The 23,784-nt window shown below is 36.2% G+C and overlaps 2 protein-coding genes across 5 annotated transcripts in view; one reads left to right on the forward strand and one right to left on the reverse strand.

Annotated features, from left to right (window-relative positions):
• Window positions 1–15,565, forward strand: part of IPPK (inositol-pentakisphosphate 2-kinase) — a 38,772-nt gene extending 23,207 nt beyond the window's left edge. Inside the window, exons 5-15 of one of the 2 annotated variants that reach the window (XR_014173729.1) lie at window positions 793–905; window positions 1,560–1,649; window positions 2,012–2,070; window positions 2,704–2,776; window positions 7,442–7,721; window positions 8,157–8,307; window positions 10,100–10,202; window positions 10,568–10,647; window positions 13,378–13,605; window positions 13,701–13,831; window positions 15,479–15,565. Coding sequence is in view for 1 of the 2 variants with exons in the window: in XM_081934906.1 (XP_081791032.1) it covers window positions 793–905; window positions 1,560–1,649; window positions 2,012–2,070; window positions 2,704–2,776; window positions 7,442–7,721; window positions 8,157–8,307; window positions 10,100–10,202; window positions 10,568–10,647; window positions 13,378–13,605; window positions 13,701–13,767 (1,244 nt within the window). In the remaining variant the exon portion in view is untranslated. Of the gene's footprint in view, window positions 1–792; window positions 906–1,559; window positions 1,650–2,011; window positions 2,071–2,703; window positions 2,777–7,441; window positions 7,722–8,156; window positions 8,308–10,099; window positions 10,203–10,567; window positions 10,648–13,377; window positions 13,606–13,700; window positions 14,884–15,478 lie in introns of those variants that run through there. The other variant, XM_081934906.1, reaches the window with a different exon arrangement.
• Window positions 15,023–23,784, reverse strand: part of CENPP (centromere protein P) — a 167,612-nt gene continuing 158,850 nt past the window's right edge. For all 3 annotated transcript variants that reach the window (XM_081934919.1, XM_081934918.1, XM_081934917.1), the window contains exons 7-9: window positions 20,077–20,156; window positions 17,939–18,027; window positions 15,023–17,035 (exon numbers count right to left, since the gene is read on the reverse strand). In XM_081934919.1, the coding sequence (XP_081791045.1) occupies window positions 16,917–17,035; window positions 17,939–18,027; window positions 20,077–20,156 (288 nt within the window). In that variant the 3' untranslated portion in view covers window positions 15,023–16,916. The remainder of the gene's footprint in view (window positions 17,036–17,938; window positions 18,028–20,076; window positions 20,157–23,784) is intronic.

Consider the following 23,784-nt stretch of genomic DNA (forward strand, 5'->3'; position numbering starts at 1 on the left):
TTGGGACCCAAAGGGAGAGACCATTGAAATATAAAGGTGAAGAAATTACCATCCTTAAGCAGATTCCAAAAAAGATAAGAGAGAGAAGAAGGAAGTATTCCTCCTTATCAAAGAAATTATACAATAAAGGAATTTGGTTTAGATGGTTATTGCCAGAGGGAATGTTGATCTTCTGGGAGGGAAACAGGATTAGAATTAATACAGTGCAGGAGGTGGAAGCCTTCATCAAAAAGCATCTCTCCCTCCTAGAGGACAAACACAGCGAAGGTAGTGGAAAAGACAGCAAGGTGCAAGATAAGAGGGAGGGAGGGGCTGAGGCTCCCTCTGGGGACAGGGAGGAAGGAGCAATATCGAAAAGGCTCAGGTCACAAAAATAAAAGTATTTGAAATAACAGTAATTGGTGATATTCTAGAAAGTGACAAAGGAAAATGAATGAACACATGGTTGACAATATAGAATAAGACTTTGTTTTCTGCTTATCTTTTATATTTTGTTTTTAAGATTGTAAAAATTGTGAGTTTTGGATGGATTTCTATCACTAGTGTGGAAGCTGCCAAAATTTTTTGTATATCCCCTTACCTTTCCCCATAAATGTATAAAAACCAATACGATTTTTAGAAAAAAAGAAAAGAAAATGATATTAAAGAAGAATTCTGTTAGTATAAATGGAAGACCTGAGAACCATTCAGATTAACTACATAAGGGAGTAATTGATGGCTGTATGTTTATTTGTGGTGCTCAAAAAGTTGGAGTATTAAACATGGGTGTAAGCAGTTCTCCTTTTTCTTTAGAATCACGCTGTGATAAAGAGATGGATGCTCTTAGTGGTTATGCTTTGTGCCTTCCTAATCTCACCAGGATGCATTTTGTTGAACATCGCCCTAAAATTTGTATAGAAATTAAGGTAAGTACATAAAGAATTCAGTACAATCAATACTTTGTGTTTACATGGTTGCTTTTATACTGCTGAATGAATGAAATGTTAAACAATATACAAACATAATTTCAAGGTTTTGTTTCCATTAGAAGAATAACTATAAAAGATGAAATGGCATTTTGCAACTCATTTAAAGTAATAGAAAGTTTGAAGCCCATTTTAATCAGGCTTAATTATTTAAAATAGAACTATAATATAGGTCACTTTGTATACCCATCTTGATGGCTACTTCTCACAAAAGAGGTAGAATGAAACAGTATTGTAGAGTGGTTTTGTTCCTTAATCAAATACATTGACATTCTTCTTTTTGGATGGCACTTATGCAGATTTAAATGTTTGAAAATTTGAATAGTTAAAACTGTTACAGCCATTTAGATTTATGCCAAATAAGTAATACTTTTGGGAATGTATCAATCATTTTTTGGCAAAAGTAAAATAAATATTTCTGCTCTTTGTGTATATTAGGATTAGAAAATGTGTGTACTGCTTTTTATAAGAGTTTACTGAAAGGCTGAAAGATCTTAAAGACCTTACATTATTGGAAGTGCGTAGGGTGGTTGGTATTATTTTTAAATACAAAGCAAAGATGCCCTAAATTTTAAACTGCATTTTTTCTTGCAGCCAAAATGTGGATTTCTCCCCTTTTCCAGTCATGTTTCACAAGATATAAAATATAAAGTTTGTCGTTACTGCATGCACCAGCATCTAAAGGTAGTGTACAACTTAAGTGAATTGTAAGCTTTTGATAGCAGAATGGAATTAATACTCCATTTGAATATGGTATACCTAATTATGTACAAGTCAAAACTCATTCCTTTTTCATTTGTGAAGTCCATTTTATTTACATTAATATACACTGTCATGTAAATGGAAGGAAAAGCTTTTGTTGAGAAAAGTGTGAAGAAGCAGAATGTTAGAGATTGTAACTTTCTTAAACTGGTAGGACAGGAAAACAAAACGCATGTGTGGAGATGTTGATGAACTCCCAGCTTGAACAGTTCTGGAAATTAACTGGAAATTTGAGAATTAAATTAATGCATATTTAGGAAGTCATATGTTCTGTTTGTCAACAGGTAGCAAAAGGAAAATGGAAACATCTAAGTAAATATTGTCCGCTAGACCTATTCTCAGGGTAAGAAAATATATATCTTATATTTATGTATATTTCCTTCATTGAACTAGTTGTTGTTATTCTTCCTACTTGTTTTGAAGAGTTATGCTGCTATATGAAATTTTTAACAACTGTACTCATAACATGGAAAGTTTCAGTCTTAATCAATACAGAGCTGCATGATATATAATATAGGTTATGGAAAGAAGTTAATAATGTTCTAGTTGGAAAAATAATTGGAACAATTTTCAGGGAAAAAATGTTGAAAATATGGATCTTACAACTGAGGAGAAATTTCCTGACAGTTAGAACAATTAATCAGTGGAACAGCTTGCCTCCAGAAGTTGTGAATGCCCCAACACTGGAAGTCTTTAAGAAGATGTTGGATAGCCATTTGTCTGAAATGGTATAGAGTTTCCTTCCAACTCCGCTATTGTATTGTATTAAATATCTTCTAAGTAGAACTGTCTTAAGTATTAGAGTGGAGAATAGTTCCAGTCGTAAGGTCATAGAGTTAGAAATAAAAGATGTGTTTGAATAAAATAAAATATGTGTTTGAAAGTAGATCAGATAAATCAGAGTGAACAAGTTTATTTTAGTTATGGATTGTTTACACTTCATTTTAAATATTCAGGGTTTTTTTCTATATTTTAGAAATAAACAGCGAATGCACTTCGCCTTGAGAAACCTATTATATGAAGCACAGAATAATTTAAAAATATTTAAGGTAAGGTGCTCTGGATTTTTCAAGGAAACTTTTGTTCTTCATCCAGCCTATTTCACTTTATTATTTTTGTTCTAGTATGCTTAATTAGGAAGCAGCTTTTGAAGGTCCAAGCTCCCATCTCCATGATTTAAATAAAACCGCAATCAACACTTTGCTTACTGGGCAAATTACTTACACTGATGTTGTTTGGAATAATCCTTTTCCCTTTTTTATTTTCTGAAAATAATTCAGAAATATGCTTAATGAACATGATTTGGAAGTTTAAAGTAAAGTAGAGAAATGTTATAGAAGAGGAAGATTGAATTGAGTCTGTGTCAGCGTTCCAAATATCATCCAGAATTAAATCAGAGTTCAAGACATAACTTTCATCAAAGTTCCAATTTAATAAAACAGACATATTGGTACATCTGTGGAAACCCGAATCTGAAAGCTTCCTGGGTTCCCACCCAGTTGAAAGTTCATAATCCTGTCCCCACATCCACAAGTCCATCACATGGTCCAATCTTCCTCTGCCACATGGCATTTCCATCCATCTAGTTCCGGTCAGGTGCAGAGGTGCGGAGACAATGAATGACCTTGGGCTTCTAGAAAGGACTGTTTTATTTTAACAACAACACATTCTACTCCTTACTATCCCCCCTCCCAATTCCCCACTAATGAAACAGCATAGTAAAGAAAGAGAGAGAGAGAGAGAGTGTGGCAGGCTAAAGATCCTAAAAGGAATATGGCGTCTGCAAATTTGGACAGAAGTATAAACAATGATAGACTTGTCTGGTTGAGAATTATGAAGCTCATTTGAGAAGCAAACACTAGTTAGAAGCTGTAATTAACATACATTTTTTGGAAGTCTGTACGCCTCTTTGTGACAGTCTTGGATTAATTTTGGGCCGGATCTAGCTGCCATTATCTTCTGCTGTGGAAGGCTGGGGTCTCCAAAGTATCACTGTGCTTCTTTAATGGAGTAATTCCCTCCTGTCATTTTTTTCAAGGTTTGGTGGGTCCTGCTTCATTCTCCTTTCACTTTCCTTTCGTCCTCCAGATTAGTTTCAGTCCCTCGGCTTCTGTGCTGTTCTTCAACCAGCTATGTTAGTAGCAATAGCAATAGTATTTAGACTGCCCCATAGTGCCCCATAGATTGCCATATACTGTCCCATAGTGCATTACAGCACTCTCTGGGCGGTTTACAGTATTTGCATATTGTCCCCAATAGTCTGGCTCCTCATTTTACCAAACCTGATGGGTCAACTTTGTGCCCTGTCAGGATCAAACTCCAGGCTGTGGGCAGAGTTTGCCTCCTCCATAAGATGGATGAAATCAGTGTAACAATCTCTAGCATTTGCAAAGCCAACATTCATATTCAGAAGGATTTTTTCATTCCCGTATTGGTTGATTTCAGTCTACAGCTCTTAATTATTTTTTCTCTTTTGTAAATTACATCTTAATTTTTATATCTAGTATTGGAACAAGAAATATATGGAGCTGGTTTTTTTGCTGTGATTAGGGAAGAAAGCACATGAGAAAAGCAGTAAATTCGGCAGGGTTTTATAACTTCCTCTCTACTTACTGCTTTCATTTTCTAAATCATGTATTTCTCCTGCTTTATGTAAAAGCTTGGTGAAGTAGTTTCCAGCTAAGAATTACTTACTCTCAGTTCTTCAGTTGCAAGATACATTATCACACACTAATTTTAATTCAGATTGTCCTAACACATGTATATATCTTTCACATATAGTCTGTATTTTTCAGACTATAAGATGCTCCAGACTATAAGACGCACCTAGATTTTGGGGAGGAAAGCAAGAAAAAACAATCTGCCTCTGTCTCCCAGCAGTTTGCCTCCTTGCAGCAAATAGCAAATAGCCTAGTCAACTTCAGCCTGATTTAGCACGAGTAGCTGATAAGTGGTTAGATCTCCCTCCTGGAATACAGCCTATCAGCTGTTCCAGGCTGCAGGGATTACCACTGTCCATTGCTGCCCATTGCTGTTGCCGCCTATCACGCTTTCACTCATCCCATTTTCGGCCTCCGCGTGTCCCGTTTTCGGCTGTTCCAAGTGATGCCGATAGGCGGCGGAGGTAGCAATAGGCAGCAGCAGTGATGGACGGCAGCAATGGTTGGAAGTGATCCCTGCAGCCTGGAACAGCTGATAGGCTGTATTCCAGGAGGCAGATCTAACCACCCATCAGCTGCTCGTGCTAAATCAGGCTGTGCTGAAGCTGACCAGGCTGTTTGCTGCAAGGAGGCAAACTGCTGAGAGACAGAGGCTGAATGGTGGGGGCCCGCGGGTGGCTAGGGCTTTGGCAACATTTGTTGTATAGGATGCACAGACATTTCTACCCACTATAAATAAGTGTGTATTATACACCGAAAAATACAGTAATCTTTTTTAGAATAGCAACATTATCAAAGAAGGCAAGAAGCAGTAAATGAAGGAAGGCAGGAAAGAGGAAAGAGACTAATTAAATCTAGTTTACACCAGCACCAGTCATTTTATCTGTTTATTCCTTTCTATCGTTGGAATCCATTCTTACTTCTACCAAGTCCAAATATTATCATATTGACTTTTGTTCTTAAAATTTCTCATTTGTCTTTGAGGATCTTATCAACTTTATTCACCCAGGAATTTTTTCATTTTTCTCCATCTTTCAAACATTTTCTTCACTTCTTTCATATATTTATTTATTTTATTTATTAAATTTCTAAGCTGTACATCTCTCCTACAAGGTGACTTACAAATTAATATACCTTTTGAGATTAGATCCTCATTCATTCTCTTTCAGAGTACTTTAATACTGGTTACCCACTTTTATGTTCAGTTCACATACATTTATAATTCATTATTGACTTTATCTCTCACTGTTTAAGTACACAAAATGTCATGTCTAATATATTTAACTTAGTGTTAAAGTTTTTTTTTAATACATGCAACTCTCATTTCCATAGATACTCTTAAGTTCACTAAACATTACAGGCTGCTTCCTTTGCACCAGCAATTATGTGTCTTGCAGTTTGCACCAGCCATTTTCCTATACAAATTCATCTTGCTTGGATCACCATTTATATAACTTCCAGTCATTTACTGTGTATTCTTTGGTCTTTTATATGTCAATTTTCAGCTCCATACATCTTGAAGCACTATTTAACATTCTCTACCGTCAGTAATAATTCTTAGTCGAGTCTGTTATTAATTTTTTATCCTTCTTTCCAGATTTGCAGATGTACATTTACTGCTCTTCTATGGAATTTTTCTTTTAACTTCTACATCAATTTTGTTAACCACATTTCTGAATGAACTTCACTCTTCATTTTCACTGACTTTTAGATTTTGATTGTTTGCATTGTTCATTGCTTTCCTAGATATTCCTGTGCATATCCATTATATACAGTAATACTTTTCATCATTCCACCAAGCATTCCTTTTCATAGTTTCTGCTAATATCAGTGCACATACTTCTATAGCACTCTGTGACATAATTATTTTCACTCTCTTCCAAACATGCTCTTACATTTAGTTACCATTCATTCTGTTGGGATTGTAATTTGTCTCGTAATACTGAAGTTATGCTCCCCACCCCCTTTTGCCAAGCTATTTTCCCCCAAGTTCAATTCTTTTCCCAAAAACTGATGCCACCATTTACTGGAATATAACTATGACTCATTTATGTTTTTTTAAAAAATATATACAGTGCTGTAATTCAGTTATTAGATGGCCTAGACCAGGGGTCTCAAACTGGTGGCCCGCAGGCAGGATGCATCACCTGCGGGCCATACCCACCCCAGCTCCACAAAGGGGAAAGACATCGTGAAACAACACATGATGGCACTGTGATGCCACAAGTTTGACACCTGTGGTCTAGACATTGGCATTTAAACACAAATCTTTTAAATGTTCATATTTTATTGTGTTGTACTAATCTAGGTGAAATGTTAATATATATTGCTAGTCCATGTATGATATGCCATATCTAAATAAATAATGAATTTACAACTTCATATACACTCAGAACAATCTTGATGACAGAAATTCACACTTTGAAATACATTTTAGCCTTTTCATTCATAATTAAACCTATACTTTCACTTCAGTGCATGTTATTCATCAATCCTTTACCCTAAGTTTAGACTTTTATTTAAATCTCTTTTGCTCCTTTCTTATAGTTTCATGAACACACAATATTTCTTTTTCCCCCCTTCATTAATTTATGTACTTCGTATTTATTCTTCTTGTATTTTGAGTTGCAAAAAATACACAGTGCGGTACTAGGTCATCACCTATAGATATCAAGCTCCAGTGCTTATCATGGCTTTGTTCCATCAAGGCTTTGAGATAGGGAACGGGTAGACTAAATTACCCACCATAGGTGCCATCTGCAGCATACTCTGATAATGGTAAGATCAAGACCAGTTAAGTTTTTCTTTTGGCTAATATGACATACATTTTTTTAAAAAAATCTAGTTTTACCCCCAAATAAACTCATGCTATTTTATGCAAGCTAGGATATTAATTTAGATACTATCTTGCAAGCTAAGTTACTGTTCTTTGCATCCTACCTATGAAGTACAGAGGGTATAACTGGAAAGTATAGTTGGGGATACCCCTTTTGCAACAGTTGGAATATTTTTGGTACTATTTTAAAGTATTAATTAACTTCTTTTCTGTTACAGAATGGTGAATTAATTTATGGTTGCAAAGATAATGAGGATTCGCTATCAGATTTGAATGAACTTGCTTGTCATCTGAAACCTTTCTTCTTTCCTTCAAATGGCCTGGTCAGTGGGCCTCATTGTACAAGGACAATTCTGAAAGAGTTGATCCATGTAATAACAACAATTCTACTGAGTAATACAGATACCTGTAAAGCAGGTGATTTGAAGACAGTTCCCAGCTCACAAGGAAGGAGCTATTGTGAAGCCAGTGCTTTCAGTAAAGAGCTAGTGCGGAATGGTAAGAAATTTTGTGCCTTTTGCTGCAAGATATCTATGTCATTCTGGCCTCTTCACATCCCAAAATATACGATTTAAATTTGCTTTGTTTTTAGTTTTCATACAGAATTTACTTTGCATGCATTGGTTTAGAACACAAAAACTGTTTGTTTGTTTTTAAAAAAAGGATCAACTAGTCACGCTAAGGATGGCTGGGCTACCTTCCGGAGGGAAGGAATTAAGCAGAAAGTTACTACTAACTTTGTTATCTCTGATTAAACTGAACTACTGATAAATACATATTACATAGTGGGAATAAGCCCCATTTTTGAAATCTGTGTTTGCGTTTTAGAAGGATCACATCTAGATTCTCTTCTGCGTTTATGCCCCTTGCTGTTTTTGGTCAGAGAGATTGATATATCCATTGTAAAAACTGTTTGAAACTTATTCTTTTTAGCTAAAAACAAAATAGAGACCACTGGCTTGCCAAAGGGATGCCTCCTTTACAAAACACTTCAGGCTCAAATGCTGGATACACTGGATATAGAAGGGGTTTATCCGTTATACAACAGAGTTGAACAATACTTGGAAGAGTTTCCCAAAGAGAGGTAAGTGATACTGGGTTTCAGACCTGCAAATTAGTATGATCAGAGGAGACCTAAGTATGCAGCACCTTTAAGAACAATGGCATCTTAACCCCTCTCAGTCTTAGAGTATGACTTTATACTTAAAAGAGTTAATATGACCCTGTCACCTGACCTTAAACTGTACTATCCAACTATGTCTACAAATATACAATATCCAACTATAGTGTATCTGCTAAGCCTAAAATTTGTACCCTAAAATTGGGAAATTATTCAAGTAGTTTGTCATAATAATGAGGGATTTGATTTCACTATTAGCAAAGCTTTAAATGGAAATTGGAGTTTCTATCCCAAAATAACTCCTCCCCCCAAAACATACCTGAATCAATTGTTTAGATATAAAGTCCGGGGGGGGGGGGGAACTAGGAAAATTAACTTTGGGGGGGGGAGGTGTCTTCTTCTTTCAGTTTTATTTAACAACTGTCAGAGAAACACTGCAAAGTATTTATTATTCCAATTGATTTTAAGAATGAAGGTTTCTGCATTTTCCAAAGAAAGTATGGCTGCTTGGTTTCCTTTAGATGCAGTTTGTCGAGAATGAAAACTATTCTTCCTATTTATAAAGATTTTATTTTTCAAATGTTCAAATCATATAGGCAATATGCCTAAACTTTAAAGACAATGACAATGACAATGACAACAGATCTGGTGTAGGAAGAATATTTGTTTCCAATCATTGGTGACTTATCAAACCATATTGAGCAATGTCGCATTATAAAATCTTTCTACTTTTTCAAAAATTGTATTTTTGTCTTTCTTGTTTATATGCTTTATTTACTTTGTTCCAATTTTGTATTATAAATAATTTTGTGCAGATTCATTTATTTAAAGTAAGGCCATCCCATTCCCTGACACTGGTGGCATACAAATTAAAAATGAAATAGCCTAAGTATACTTTTTAAGAATGTAGAACTTCTTGGAGTAGAACTGTGGTACAGTACAGTGTATATAGAAAGTCTGCATACCCATTAAAATGCCAGGTTTTTGAGATGTAAAATAATCAGACCAAGATAAATCACTTCAATTCCCCCCCCCCCCTTTCATATAACTTATAAGCTGTATAATTCAATTGAAAAACAAACTGAAATCTTTTAGGGGGAAAATAATATTAAGATCTATCTTGGTCTGATTTTTTTGAATCTAAAAACTTGGCATTTTGTAGACTTTCTACATACACTGTACATATTTTGAGTATAGTATTAATATCTGTTGTACACTTTTGGGAAACCCAAAATAATTCATAAACCTGGGGGAGGCATTGGTTAAGTAAGCTATAAGATGGAGAAGAAACATTAAGAAAATCTAATAGAAGGTTCTTCTTCCTTAAATGGCTCAGTGAGATCTGAGGGTATTCAATGAACATAGAATGTTAGCTTATAATTAAATGTGGGAAGTGGGCTGGTAAGAACCTTCAACCTTGAAAATAGCATGACAGGAATCTTTATTGCAGTCATTCGACAAAACAATAACCTTTTGCAGTTGTCGTTTCACTGCAAAACCAAAGGCAAAATATTTATTTTGGAGAGTTCTTAGTTTGCAGTGTTCCTTTCTTCACTGTCTCATGTAATTTTAGGTAGCAGTCACTAGAGGGGACAGTAGCCTCAATTGTCACACACTTGAACTGTGGGAGCTGTGTTAAAGAAATAGCAACTGAAATAAATTTCTTGCTGTTGTTTCATGGTACAGAAATCTGGTTTACTTTCCGTTCTGGGACTCTGCATTTTACTTTATTTTCTGAATGTATATTTTTTTTTAGGAACGTACTACAGATTGATGGGCCATATAATGAATCATTCTATGAGAAATTATTAGATCGCTCAAGTGAAGATGATGAAACACTAGCATATGCATTGAAAAAGGTACCTTATTTTGACAAGACAGCCTCAGTTCTTTTAATCAAATTCTTTAAATCAATCATATATGCAGATTTTGCATATTTACAATGTCATATGCAGAAACATTAAACTTTTCCTAAAGACACAGGAAGATTAAAATGTAGCATGATGGAATTACTAAAGTTAGTAGCATACTGTATATTGTCCTTTGGAAAATAGAAAACAACACAGCATGCCTTGTTGAGCTATTGCTGTCTACTAATGCAAACACCAGTTACCCTCTTCAACAAAATAATGTGAGATAAGGAGGAAGAAATTAAAAGGCCATCTAGGCATGTATTCTTGATTTTGTAGATGGTAGATGACTATAGACTTGATTTTTGTTACAGGTTCAGCAATATAGAGTTGCAATGACAGCAAAGGACTGTTCCATAATGATTGTGCTTTCACCTTGTCAACAAGATGAATGGTAATGTCTAAGATAAATATTTTATTTAAAAAAAATCCGATAGTTATCTATATACAAGTATCAATTCAAAAAGTGCTGAATTAGCTTACTGCCTATATTGATAGTAACCCTCCACACAGGAAAAAGGTAGAAAGTAAGTAAGGTAAGTGAGGATTACTGCTCATGTCCTTTCCTTCCTGCAATGTAGCAGTATCCCTGCCCACATTCTGGGACTGAGCTGGCATTAGAGTCCCCCAGGCTTATGGTTCTAGGACCATGATGGCATGCAGAGCCCTCTCTATGGGCACAGCAACCGTCACCCCAGCCCAGCTCTACCGCACATGCACATGCGTCTACCAGATCTCTGCTGTGCATGCGCGGGCCAGGGTGCATGCAAGGGATGCACACGCATGTGCGCTGGGGCACATGGGGCACCGTGCAAGGGCCCCTCGCGCCCCGTTTTGGGCCTAGAAAACTGTCTCCACCAACCTGGAGACCAAAAATGGGTGGGGTGAGGGCAGGGTGCATGCAGGGGATGATCATGCGCATGCACGGGGCACTTGCATTGCATTTTGGGAGCTCACGTGGCACCCCCTGCCCCGTTTTGGTTTCCAGGTTGGAGCAGGAGGCCTTCCAGGCCCCCTGGCACCCCATTTTGGACCTAGAAACCTTCCTGAACCAACCTGGAAGTCAAAAATGGGCAGGGCAGGGGTGCATATGCGGGGGAGGGGCGTAAAGCACGGAGGGGTCACGTGCTCATGTGCAGGGGGGAACACGTGCTTGGGCACACACGGGGGGGTGTAATGCACACATTGCATTATGGGTGTGGGAATGAGCACGGGCATGCTTTCAGCACATAACAACAAAAAGGTTAGCCATCACTGCTCTAAGGTATTTCAGTCTGCCATTTCTGATCCCAGGGTTACAGGTAGTATAGCAGATCACAGCCTCCATGGCAGTCATTAACTTGGACCAACTAATTCATGGTTCTACTCACATGGGCTCACACAGGGATGTTGGAATTTTGTGAGATTTATCAATCTTTAGAATGATGGCCATGAAAAACTGCATTAATTTTAGCCCTTCCTAATGGAACCCTGGTTCTTGATAGCTGCCATGTCAGCTGACATCTTAAGAGTTGCATAGGGAAAACATGAACTCTCCTGAAAAACTTTTTGTCTGATATCTGGATAAAAGGTAGTGATTCTGCTCTGCAGCTTTTCAAGATGAAATATATAATTTTTGTATACAATGTACAGTTTCACTTAAAGTCAGATGTTTCATTATTCAAATTGGGTAATGTCAACAGTGCTAGTAATGATGTTACCTAGTTGGGTTTAATATAACATCTTCAAGAAAACATCCAAGCTCAGAGAGCACCAAGGGCCCCTCATTTCAATCCTGAGCTATAAATATTCTCATTTATTGGTTTTATTTATAGTCCATTGTATACATAGATGTAAGTTTTTATCTCTGTGTGTGTAATAATCTGAAGGAAATGGAAGAAATATAAAACTAGAAAAGTTTATCTGCATGTTCACCTTTGATTTAACACAATGACATTGAAAATTAAGATTATATTTATTTCTAAAGGTTTATATACTTCATTTGAAGAGGTTCTAAGTGATGTACTAAAAGAGCTTATATCATAAGCATATATCATAAATATCAACAGCATTCATAAGAATTGAGCCATTTGTCTGTCAGAGCCAATAAAAGCAAAACCAATCAGCCTCTAAAAGCCTTCTGAAACAAGCAAGCTTTACCAGCTTTCTGAAGGCCATGAGAGTGGGGCTCACCCTTTTCTTAGGAGAGAATAAGACCCCACAATGACTATTGAGCTTCATGGTAAGTAGGAACCTCATTTGGATCGAGTGGACCAAATCTGTCTGTAAAAGATAAGAGTCCTGTTTTGAGCCATTTACAGTTTTATACATGGAACACACCAGCAGCCAATGTAGCTCTCACAGCAGTGGTGTTATGTTGCAGACATGAGAAGTGCTTGGTTTTTCAATCTAGTTTGTATTATTGCTGCCCACTCTAAACTTTGAAGTCCAGACATTCAAAACACAGGAAGTACCTCTGGAATTGGTGTTAGCAGCCAAGTTGCTTTCTGGGGGTATAATTATTTATTGTATGTTTTCAAATTGCTAATTTTTAGAAGCACATGAATAGGAGAATTGGCATATTTCCTCTCCTGTAAAAAAGTAGCAGAAATAGTATCTTTTCTTTCCAAAAAAACTTGAGAAACAGTCAATTCCAACAACATGAGCAATTCCAAGATATAATTTCAAGAACAGATGTAAAGCTGGGTGTTACTATGTTCACGATTGTCTAGATCTTTATTCAGGTTTAGAGTATAGATTCATTTATTAGAGAATCAGAATAGCTTCCTTTATTCCGAGGTTGTCAGTGACAAAATAAGCTATGTGAAAATTGCTACTTTAACATAAGCTTATGGTTAACCTCTCAGTGTAATTTATTCACAAAGCACTACTTATTTAGGAAGTATAATTATTTAGGAAAGTTTGAAATAAAATGGTAGGAAAAGTTTCAAACACATTTTTGCACCACATTTCCTACGGGAAAAACTATATTTTACTTAAAACCACAAGTACTTTCAAAATGCAACATCAGCTATAGCTTGTCACCATTAGGATATAGGTAGAATTTTCATATAAGGATGACCAGAGAAAGTCAGATAATTTCCCTCTCTGGAATACCAAATTGTAATTATTGTTCTTATTTAAGTTTCAGCTCTGAGCAGAGGCCAGTGGTTCTAACATCAAAATCAAGATTCACCTTTTCAGTTTCTGTCCTGGATTTAGACCTGAAGCCATATGAAAGCATTCGTCATCAACATAAGCTTGATGGGAAGATAGTGAATTATTATCTGAAGAGGACACAAGCCAAAGACGACTCAGTAATGTCAAATCTTTTAAAAGAAAATGAAGACTGCACACTAGTTCTCCATAAAATGTAACTGGTTCAATATTTATCACAGAGGAAAATTAAGTTATGGTTTGTTTGTTTTTATTATTTTCAGTTGTGCTTTCAATTTATCTACCTTTCAGAAACACAAAAAACCCCCGAGATTGCCTTGAAGAATGCATTTATTGTAAGAGAGACATGTACTATTAGTTTGAATGAAATGACTATTCTATGACTGTAGAAGAGAATTGGATTGTTCAAATGCCGAAAACCAGTATCCTTATTAAAATTCTAAATGCAGCTATAACTATATATGAATTGCTAAGTATCACTTGTTTAAAATGAGGTGGTCTGATCAAATTCTAAAATTCTTGATTAGAAATAATTCTAGATTCGTAATGCTCCTTAGACTGTTCTATGACTGTAGAAGAGAATTGGATTGTTCAAATGCCGAAAACCAGTATCCTTATTAAAATTCTAAATGCAGCTATAACTATATATGAATTGCTAAGTATCACTTGTTTAAAATGAGGTGGTCTGATCAAATTCTAAAATTCTTGATTAGAAATAATTCTAGATTCGTAATGCTCCTTAGACTGCTGCTTGCATATGTATTGTCTCTTATGTGATCTTATGTAGTTGTTCTCCAAATTGTTCAAAACTTATTAAAAAGATTTAATGTATAAAGAACCCCCCCTTTCTTGAATAATGATAAAAACAATAAAAGCAAATTAGTTCCCTTATTAAACAGGTTTTAGAAATTATGTAATGTAAACAGTTACTATTACAATTAGCCATTTTCAGCAATTCTTTGCTGCATATGCCTCATTAATATCTTTCAGTTGCCTAAGCCACCCTGAGGCTTCAATGGGTAACAATTGAGAAGTTCAAAATATTGCCATGAATTTTCTCTGGATAATAGTTTTTCTTTTTCTGTCTGCATTTTTGCTTGGTTTCTCTTTAGACCTTCAACAGCAGCCATTTGTTTTGCTAAGGCATACAAGTTCAGTAGCAATTGGATTTTTTATCCTGAGCTCAACATTATTGAGATATTAAATGTTCTCAGCAAAGGGAGATCTTTCTCTCTCCCTCTCTCTCTGCAAGAGTAGTTAGGTTTTTTTTTAAAACCACCTCTTGCACACAAAAATAGAAAATAGTGAAATATGCCTTCGATTTTGCAGTGGAAGGCCTAGTCTTTCCCTGCTGTGCTGCACAGTGGCAATAAGGGTGATTTGAAGAGGCAATGACATGTCATGTCTAATGCAGACTGTGTAATTGGACTTCTGAATTCAGAATTTTGGATTCTAGGTAACTACTTACAGGTTATTTTGAAACAGGAAGAGAAATTCTAGCTTGTCTAATGGTAAAAGTTAAATGTTAAAGTAGGTAGACAAAGGATTTTTACATGCTGTGAAAAACTTGAAACCAAAGCTGATTCAGCTATTGAAAAATTGCTGGATTGGAGCCAAAGGTGACTTGCACCAGAGAAAGCTGTACATCACAGGCTCTCTGAATTATGTTAGTGATGCAAATTCCTGTAGGTGTGATTTCGGTGGGCTTGACCCTGGGCAAAAAGAATTAAGAAGTGGGAAAGAAGAGTCTTCTCCCACCCTGCCCTCCTTTCTGTAAGAACAAGTTCTGCAATTGCTTCTTTGATGCCTACCACTTTTTACAGCCTGGACTTTAGTGGCACAATCTTATCTTTTGACTGTCATGTATCATCACTAAAATATTTATCTGTCGGAAAGTATCCCTAAAAATCTATGATATTTTGTGTGATTTCCAATTTGCTATTATGATATTAAGTTTAATGTTAATATTTATGAGTCTCTCTCATGAGTTTTACTCCTAGATCTATTAATTAAAAAAAACCCTGTATTTTGTGATATTTATTCACCTTAATTCTAAATCTTGTCCTGAGCTTGCGGGCTGCAAGTCAGTGGATGTCAGGTAAGGGCATAGTTCTGGAATTTGAATTAAAAAAAATAGAATGCACAATTAAATGAACACAACTTTTAAACTTATTGGAAACTGTGAATGTTGCTAAATTTGTTCAAAAATATTTTATTGAAATACATTATAATACAAAGCATTTTCCAGAAAGGCTACCATTCTTAAAGCAAATTAGTAGTAACTAGAGATATGCGAAGCATTTCAAAATTGTTGAAATATTAACAACAAATGACACAAACAGCTGTGCAGCAATGGGCATTTGATTTGGATAGTTATCACCTGCAATATGCAATCAGCAATCGATCAAATTCTGCATCTAGAAAATGCATTTAGGGCAAGATAAGCTAAACATCTTGCATATAATGCTGTTTTGCTCACTGTTCTATGCAAGTCTTTGTGGCATTCCATGTGTGAATTCAAAACTTACCTCCAGAAAACAAAATTTGTAAGCTTGAGTAGAAATTCTACTTTTGGCAACCTTAAGATAGAACCATTTTGGGTTGGACTGACATGGTAAGCTGCTAAGTTTAATTACAGCTGCAATGACAGGTATAAAATGAGTGCTCATTAACCAAGCTTTTTAACTTAGATTGTTATATCTTACTATCTATAACTAGGAAGGCATGGGATGCAAATATTGATTAAAATGCTCAATTTGAGGCTTTGTATTTGAAAACTGATATAAACTTCGCTTTTTCTAAAACAAACTATTACAGCACTTTAAAAGAACAGTGAAAACTTTACATAGCTACTTATTTATTTGGGTCGCATTTAAAACAATTGATTCTAGGAAATCTAAATATGGAAAAATAATACTGGAATATTTAGGCAAGTTATATGCAGATCAGTGCCATCATTTTTGCTCTTTTCTGTACTCATTCTTCATGGAGCATGTGGTTAATAAATTTCAGTTTATGCTTTGTAAATTAAAATGTCTCATTTCTATTTTACTAGTATGATAAACCTGATTTGCCTTCAATCACTGTTCATGGAAGAAGTAGTAGGTGTGCTACTGTATGATGCTCCTGTAGCTTATTTTTAATTACTATCAAACTGTTCTGTATTCTAGAATCACTGTTACATATATATACATACAGCTGTGAATTGAAACTGCCACTTTTTTTAGACTTGAATTTATCAGGCTGATCTGAGAAGGTTTTAGGAACTGATGTAGAAGGGGAAAAACCACTTTGATTCAGAAAGTTAATTTTTTAATGAAATGCATTCTACTTGTATCTGATTTGACGTTTTGTATTTAAAAAGCTGTATTTATTTGTCATGACAATTTATATATATGTGCCATAATTGTACAGATAGCATGTTTTATGGGTATGGTTTCTAAATGGAAAATAACTTAATGTTTATATTCAATAAAATGATAGATGCGTAACTGGTTTTCCTGGCACTCATTTGCCTTCAGAAATTGAATTGATCACAGTTTCAATGGATGTCTGTATCCCAACCATATGCAAGAGACTTCTGAAACCTTGCGGAGCGTCTGATGCAAATTTGTCAGCTAGAGTGCCTATAAGAAGAGATGAAATAGAGAGTTAAAACTTATTTCAAGTACATTCCAAGGCTAACCTTGGAATTTTAAACCACTGCTTTCTTCCTTGTCAGCAATTGGTGTCAGAAATTGTATTGAAAAAAGCCTAACTGTTGCCCAGATCTTAATGGATGCCAAGCTATATCTCTATGGAGATTCTCATCCAGATCAGAGTTGTCCTAAAGGTGCTTTTTCAAAAGGCAATTTATTTATTTATTTTTTCCTTGAAGATTTTTCACTTCTCATCTAAGAAAGATAAAGGTTCCTCTTTTGAATATAGCAAAGTCCACATACTGGACAGAGACAATCACTGGTTTGAAAGAGGAGTCAAAGAGGCTATCCGTGTCAAAATTGAACCGCCCTCACTCAACAGCAGTCAGGGGATATGGCACCACCTATGTCCTGTTTACAACACAGTTCTTTCAAAAGCTCCAAGAAGATTCCACAACCATTTGCACTCTGATTCAGTTGACCCTGAAGGAACAGATAAACCAAGTGGCCTCGACTCTTGGAGCGCTAATGACTGCAAGGAATATAAAACTTTCCACCCCTCCCCTCCCCTTCAGTTAGAATTGAAGAAGCTTTGTGGATAAGAAGTGAAACATCCTCAAGAAGAAAACAAAGTCCAGTTGCCTTTTGAAAAAGCATTTTTGGGGACATGCAGAGCTATACTCTTTAATTGAGATGTCTCATGAAAATTGCTGCCTCTAGCCTGACAAGAATGAAAATGTTCAACCCACTGGGACTATGTTATATCTTTTTGTATCTTTGGAGTTTCACCAAAAGGAGAGACTGTTGAGTGGCAGTCGACAAAGTAAACATAGTAAGAAGATTGTCAAAATAAAAACAAAACTCAAGAAGATGGTTGTGACAAAAATTTACCTTGTGGTATTTTGTTCAAAAGATCCAAAACCGGTATAATATTTCCGTTTGAATCTACCTGTATCTTCCAAACAATCATTAATTCAAATCTATAAAAGTCAGAAAACATAATTAAAATGAGTGCATACAGATAGAGAGGGACATACTCTCACAGACAAAGTAGAGAAAATTAGCTGCATAAAAGACTTTATTTTAAATACTCCCATCTCATGCAAAGGTAATTTGGAACTAGGTAATACAAAATATAGTGGTTTGAATTCTTGGGCTTGGTACAGTTTTCTGATGGATGAAAACCCATAAATCGTTGAAAACGCACAGTTCCTCAATTAAATTTGGTGCAGGCATATTGGCCTTTTCTAATTTCCTTTATTTTTCCCCCCCTAACAAAGTTGTACCAAAAAGATAACTAGAAAGAAGTTGTGTGAAGGAGATTGGAATCTGTATCTGTCAGTACAAAAACTCTGGATACTCAACAGAATTGGATCAAATTTGAGGATGGGGTGAGGCCAGGGGCCCTGGAGAAAAATTATTTTCTCCCTATGAGAGGCAGTTGGGCAGGGGTTCAGAATGTTGCCCTCCTCTTGTCATATAACCAGAGTAGCAGGAAAGCGACTGTATCTTATCCTAAACTTCCTAATGCTCACATAGATACAACATAGGCCCCTCAAGGAAAGGAAAGAATCCAGAAACTATGCTGTAGATCCTTTCCCTACCTTACTTTCTTATTTGGATTGTGTCATTTTGCTTTAGTGTCATCATTTTTTAGAACTCTCATCTATCTTGAGCTCCTTTTCCCATTCGCTTTTCCTGCCATGGAATTATTTCTTTCAATTTATTAAAATAAACTGCAGTTTGTATTTATTTTTTTCTGAATGTTTTTACTGTGTTAATGTTTTTAATTTCTTTGTAATTTTAGTATAAGCAAGCTCCCCAGAGTCACTTGTTTGAGTCAGGTGGCTATAGAAATTGAATAAATATAGATAAAGAATATATTTTTTTAAAAAAATTCAAGCTATAATGTTTCCTATTGAATGATACCAAATGAAGGATAACTGCTACTCTTATTGCATTCTTTCATGCTTTATAAGAGAAATCAGGAATTTCTGGAAGGGCTTGGAAAATTACATAGATGCTGTAATAAAGCCCATCATCATTACTATTTCAGACCTTTACAAAAGGATCTGTAAGTTGTATTTAGAGAGCAGCTTCTACATGTCCTAGATTGGGTGACACCAAATGATCTCTATGGTAGTCTCAAGCTGTATTAAAGGCAAGACAAGAAAAAATGGATGGAAACTAACCAAGGAGAGAAGCAACCTAGAACTAAGGAGAAATTTCCTAATGGTGAGACCAATTAAGCAATGGAATCACCTGCTTTCAGAAGTTGCATGTGCTCTATCTGAAGGCTTTCAAAAAGAGACTGGACAACAAATTGTCTGAAATGATATAGGGCCAGGATGGCGAACCTGTGGCATGCAGAGCCCTCTCTGTGGGCACGTGAACTGTCGCCCCAGCTCAGCTCCACCACACATGGGGTGGTGGTGCACGTGCATGCGCGGGGTGCAAACACCTGTGCAGGGGTCATGCATACATGTGGGGGAGCGGGGGGGAGTGCAGGGGGTTGCACGTGCATATGCAGGGGATGGGGCGCATGCAGGGGGTTGTGCGTGCATGCGTGGAGGGGGCGGAGGGCAAGTGCATTGTATTACAGGTGTGCTTTTGGCACACGACAAAAAGGTTAGCCATCGCTGAAATAGGGTCTTCTGCTTGATCAGGGGGTTGGACTAGAACATCTCTGGGGTCCTTTCCAACTCTTTTATTCTATGTTCTAAATTTATGGTTTTGCATGTTTTAAACAGTATAGAGATTTTTGCATACAGAGTGAATATTTTCAATATTTTAAGCTATACTGCAGGTGATAAATAGGAGATCTGAAATGTGCTTCTTTATGGCTTGTGAAAGACCCTGGTTCTTAGCAAGGTTCACAGTTGTTCTCGCTTTCCCTTAAGTACATTGCTTTAATATCCTTGGGGGTCTTTGAATGAGAAAAATATGGCTACTGCTATTATGCCACTGCACCACAGCTTCTATACATATCTGCCCCCACAGATCAATATGAATCAATTAAGTTGCCTTACTCGGGAAGTTGAGTGCTCCTTAAGAGCATGTAATCTCCATGTAATCCTTCAGGAAGTGCTACAACATCTGGATACTTATTCTATAAAAAATAAAAGATAAATGGTATATTCTATACAGTGGTCAAATATAAATGAGATACTACAAAAAGTGCAACTTTTATAACACATGCAGCTAATTAGTTTATGTACAATAGAGTTGATGAAATGTAACCTCTTAAGTAACAACATTTATTGCATTGACATCCCGATCATGAATATGTCAAAGGATGTATTAAGATGTTTGCTTTATTTTTATTAGCAATATTGGAAGAATAATTCATCTCAGGATAACTGAAACAGGCTGATAACTTTGTCACTTGACTTCTGCGTATACTGGCTAGGAGAGCTGGTTGTAGAGATATAGATTTTATTGGTGCTTCAAAATGGATAATCTACCTGTACTTATAACCATTCACTTTCCAGTTGACTACTTATGTGCTTTCAAGTAATTGAATCTTGATGACCACATAGATAAATCTCCCTGACATCTAGTTAAAATTCTAATAAAATTAATAGGACATGAGTGATAGATAGCCAACTATAATGACTTAGTCTGTTGTTTTAGATGTATGAACGTTTTGCTTCTTTCAAGAAAAAAATGAAATAAATGCGAGATTTGAATACAAAAAAAAATCTAATGAATGTTGTATTTTATAACAGAAGTACAGGAAGAAAGGGGTATGGTGGCTCAGTGGTTAAAGATGAAGGCTGACAGCCTAGCTTCAAGACCCAAGCACTGTACAACAGGCTGAACTCCCATTCCTGCCCTAGTTGCTGCCTACCTAGCAGTTCAAAAGCATGCAAATGCAAGTAGATAAATAGGTACCATTTTGGTGGGAAGGTAACAACAGCATTCTGTGTGCCTTTGGTGCATAGTCTTGCTGGCCATGGAAAATGTCTTCAGACAGTGCTGGCTTCCTCAGCCAAGAAATGGAAATGAGCACCATGCCCAAGATTCGGACACAACTGGACATGGAAAGTTTTATCTTTTACCGGAAGAAAGCTTGGGGGCTGCTCCGAGAACTGAAATAGGGTAACTCAAACAGGCATACTAGTGAAAATAAAGAGGTTCCTATTGGGTATCCCAAAAGCTGAAATTAGGTTTTGATCATTAGATCATAATTCTTATAATCTTGCTATGAATAGACAAGATAGCCATACATCAATATGAAAGAATATATGAGGTAGTGGTGTACAAGACAATCCAACAGCTATTTACTATTCAAAACCTTCAATCAACAAGCCAACACAATCTTAAGCAGTTAATATGAAAAGACTAGACAATAAAGAAATGGCCAGTGAGCACATCTTAACAAGCTTGGTACCTCCAGGGTCAGAATCAACCCAACACATTAGACACTGTAAGAACGGGGTCTTTTGATCTCTTCTAGGAAGTGAGGGGAATGAAGTTAGAAGGCACTGCTTTTCAGTCAATGCTTGGTTTCAATGGACTGATACATTCATTCGTTTCATTGTCTCTTTCTTATGCTGGGGTATTATGATGTACTGATTTTAAGATTACACCACAGATATTAGAATTTTTAATTATCCGGTATATGCTATAGATTGCCAAGAATCATGGGCTTACAACAAAATACAAGTTTAAGGAATGGATGGATGGATAATAACACAAAGGAATGGCATATAGCATGATGTATTAAAATAAGTGCAAGAAGCAAAAGACAACCAGATGGGAACATCAGAGAAAGGAAGCTGGCAAAGGAACTGATAGGTTTTTAAGTTTAATGGAACATAGACAGAATTCCCCTTAAAAAGACAGCAGTAAAATAAATAAATAAATAAAATTACATTCACTGCAATGCCTCTGATCAAGGCAAGAGCCTTTAAGAAGAATAAAAACTACGAGGCTTCCAGACACACGTAGAAGACTGGAGGTTTAAAATACATACTCCTATGTAAACATGACCACAGATGCATGACATATGTGGGCATGTCTAGCAACAAGAACAGCTTCACTTGGAAAAGAGAAGAAAATGAAAGGTGAGGGTCTGGGAAGAACAAGGAGTACATTTTGGGATAAAGGAGGAAAGGAAGACAGGAAGAACAACAATTTGTTCTGGCAGTTCCAGTCTGCCCTCCTGGCATAAAATGCTACCCAAGCAGGAAAGAGAATCTCAAGCAAAACAAGAAAGCCAAATACAGAAGCAAATCCCCTTTTCTCTCTCTCCTTTTTATAGGGGAGAGAGGCAAAGGATTGTTAGGATATCCATCCCATGTGTCTGATTTGGCTCAAATCTTTTTCCACTTTGTTTCCGCTGAGGAAACAAAAGTCTTTAATTTTTATAGGATTTTCCAGGCTCCATCTTTTGTTTACCAAAGGGTTTCCAAGAAGGCCAGTAGATCATGGCAAGCCAGCTGTCAGATCTCTCATGGTTTTACAAAATTCCCGTGATGATCAACAATTTGAATGAGAAGACATTGAAGGGATATTTGCATAACATTTGGGTAGTCAAAGTATCTTGCATGGAAAACTCAATGTTGGATCAGTTTAATGTTTGACTCCCCAACTCCTGCAGGAATTTGGGTGCACACAAGAGGGTTACCAGGCACCCGCTTTTCTGCCGGACTAAGATCCTTTTTATGAACCACACTAACTTGATGAATAAAAGTGCTATTTTATATATATGAGTAGGTCCTTAGTATAAAGACCATTTCCCCTTATTTCTTGATCAGATCACTGAAGCTGCATAAGCACTGTCAATTATTAGGGCTTAGTTAAGACAAAGTGAAACCGTATTGCAGAAGACAGTAAGAGATGAATAGTGATTATATCCAAAGGATGTAAATGATTCATTTACAGCAGGGGTGTCAAACTGGTGGCCAGATGCGTCACATGCAGGCCACACCCACCCCAGCTCTACAAAGGCAAAAAATGTTGTGATATGTCATGTGACGCGATTGAGTTTGACACCGGTGATTTACAGTGTGTATAATACAAATTTAACTATCGCTGTATGATTGTGTAATCTGATGGATTCTGTTCATCTTTTTCATTACGGCTCAGTTGTTACAGATGGTAAGTTCTGGCTCTGCTGATTTGAATTACTAGGATTACTTACCGCTATGATACTCCTTTAAAGGATACTGTTTTCATACAGTAAACACCAGCAGAATAGGCAGAACGGAAGAGATGAACAAGAAATCTATCAGAATGTTAATTCCTGACTAAATTATTGTGTGCGGCAAGGAGTACAGGCCTCTGACATAGAATCATCTTGTATTATATGAATAATGCCATTTATAATTACAGTGGATTGGATGAATATATTCATTTAATTTAGAGTCAGGTTAAATGGAAGAGTATTTTGAGCTCAATTTTAAAAGAAAAACCATGAACACTCCAATAGACCTTAAAATATGTTGCCTAACTTGAGTATCAAAGTATTTAAAAAGTCAACATTTTTTTTCTAAAGTAAGGAAATTCAATCAGCTTGTGTGATTGCAACGAAGTAGCAATTAAAGGGAAAGCAACAGATTCTTCGGCTCTTAAGTTGGGTTAAAAAATAGCATGTTACAGACACCATATTTATTCTTGGTGTAGTTGAGGAAATGGAAAGTATGTTTAACCAAGCCAACATGTTATATCATTTGAAAATTCATTATTTTTCCAGAACCTGTAGAAAGCTAAGAGTTTAAATAGATGTTCCT

This window comes from Natrix helvetica (genome assembly GCF_964273705.1).
Source record: "Natrix helvetica genome assembly, chromosome: 1".
In the NCBI taxonomy this organism is placed as follows: domain Eukaryota; kingdom Metazoa; phylum Chordata; class Lepidosauria; order Squamata; family Natricidae; genus Natrix; species Natrix helvetica.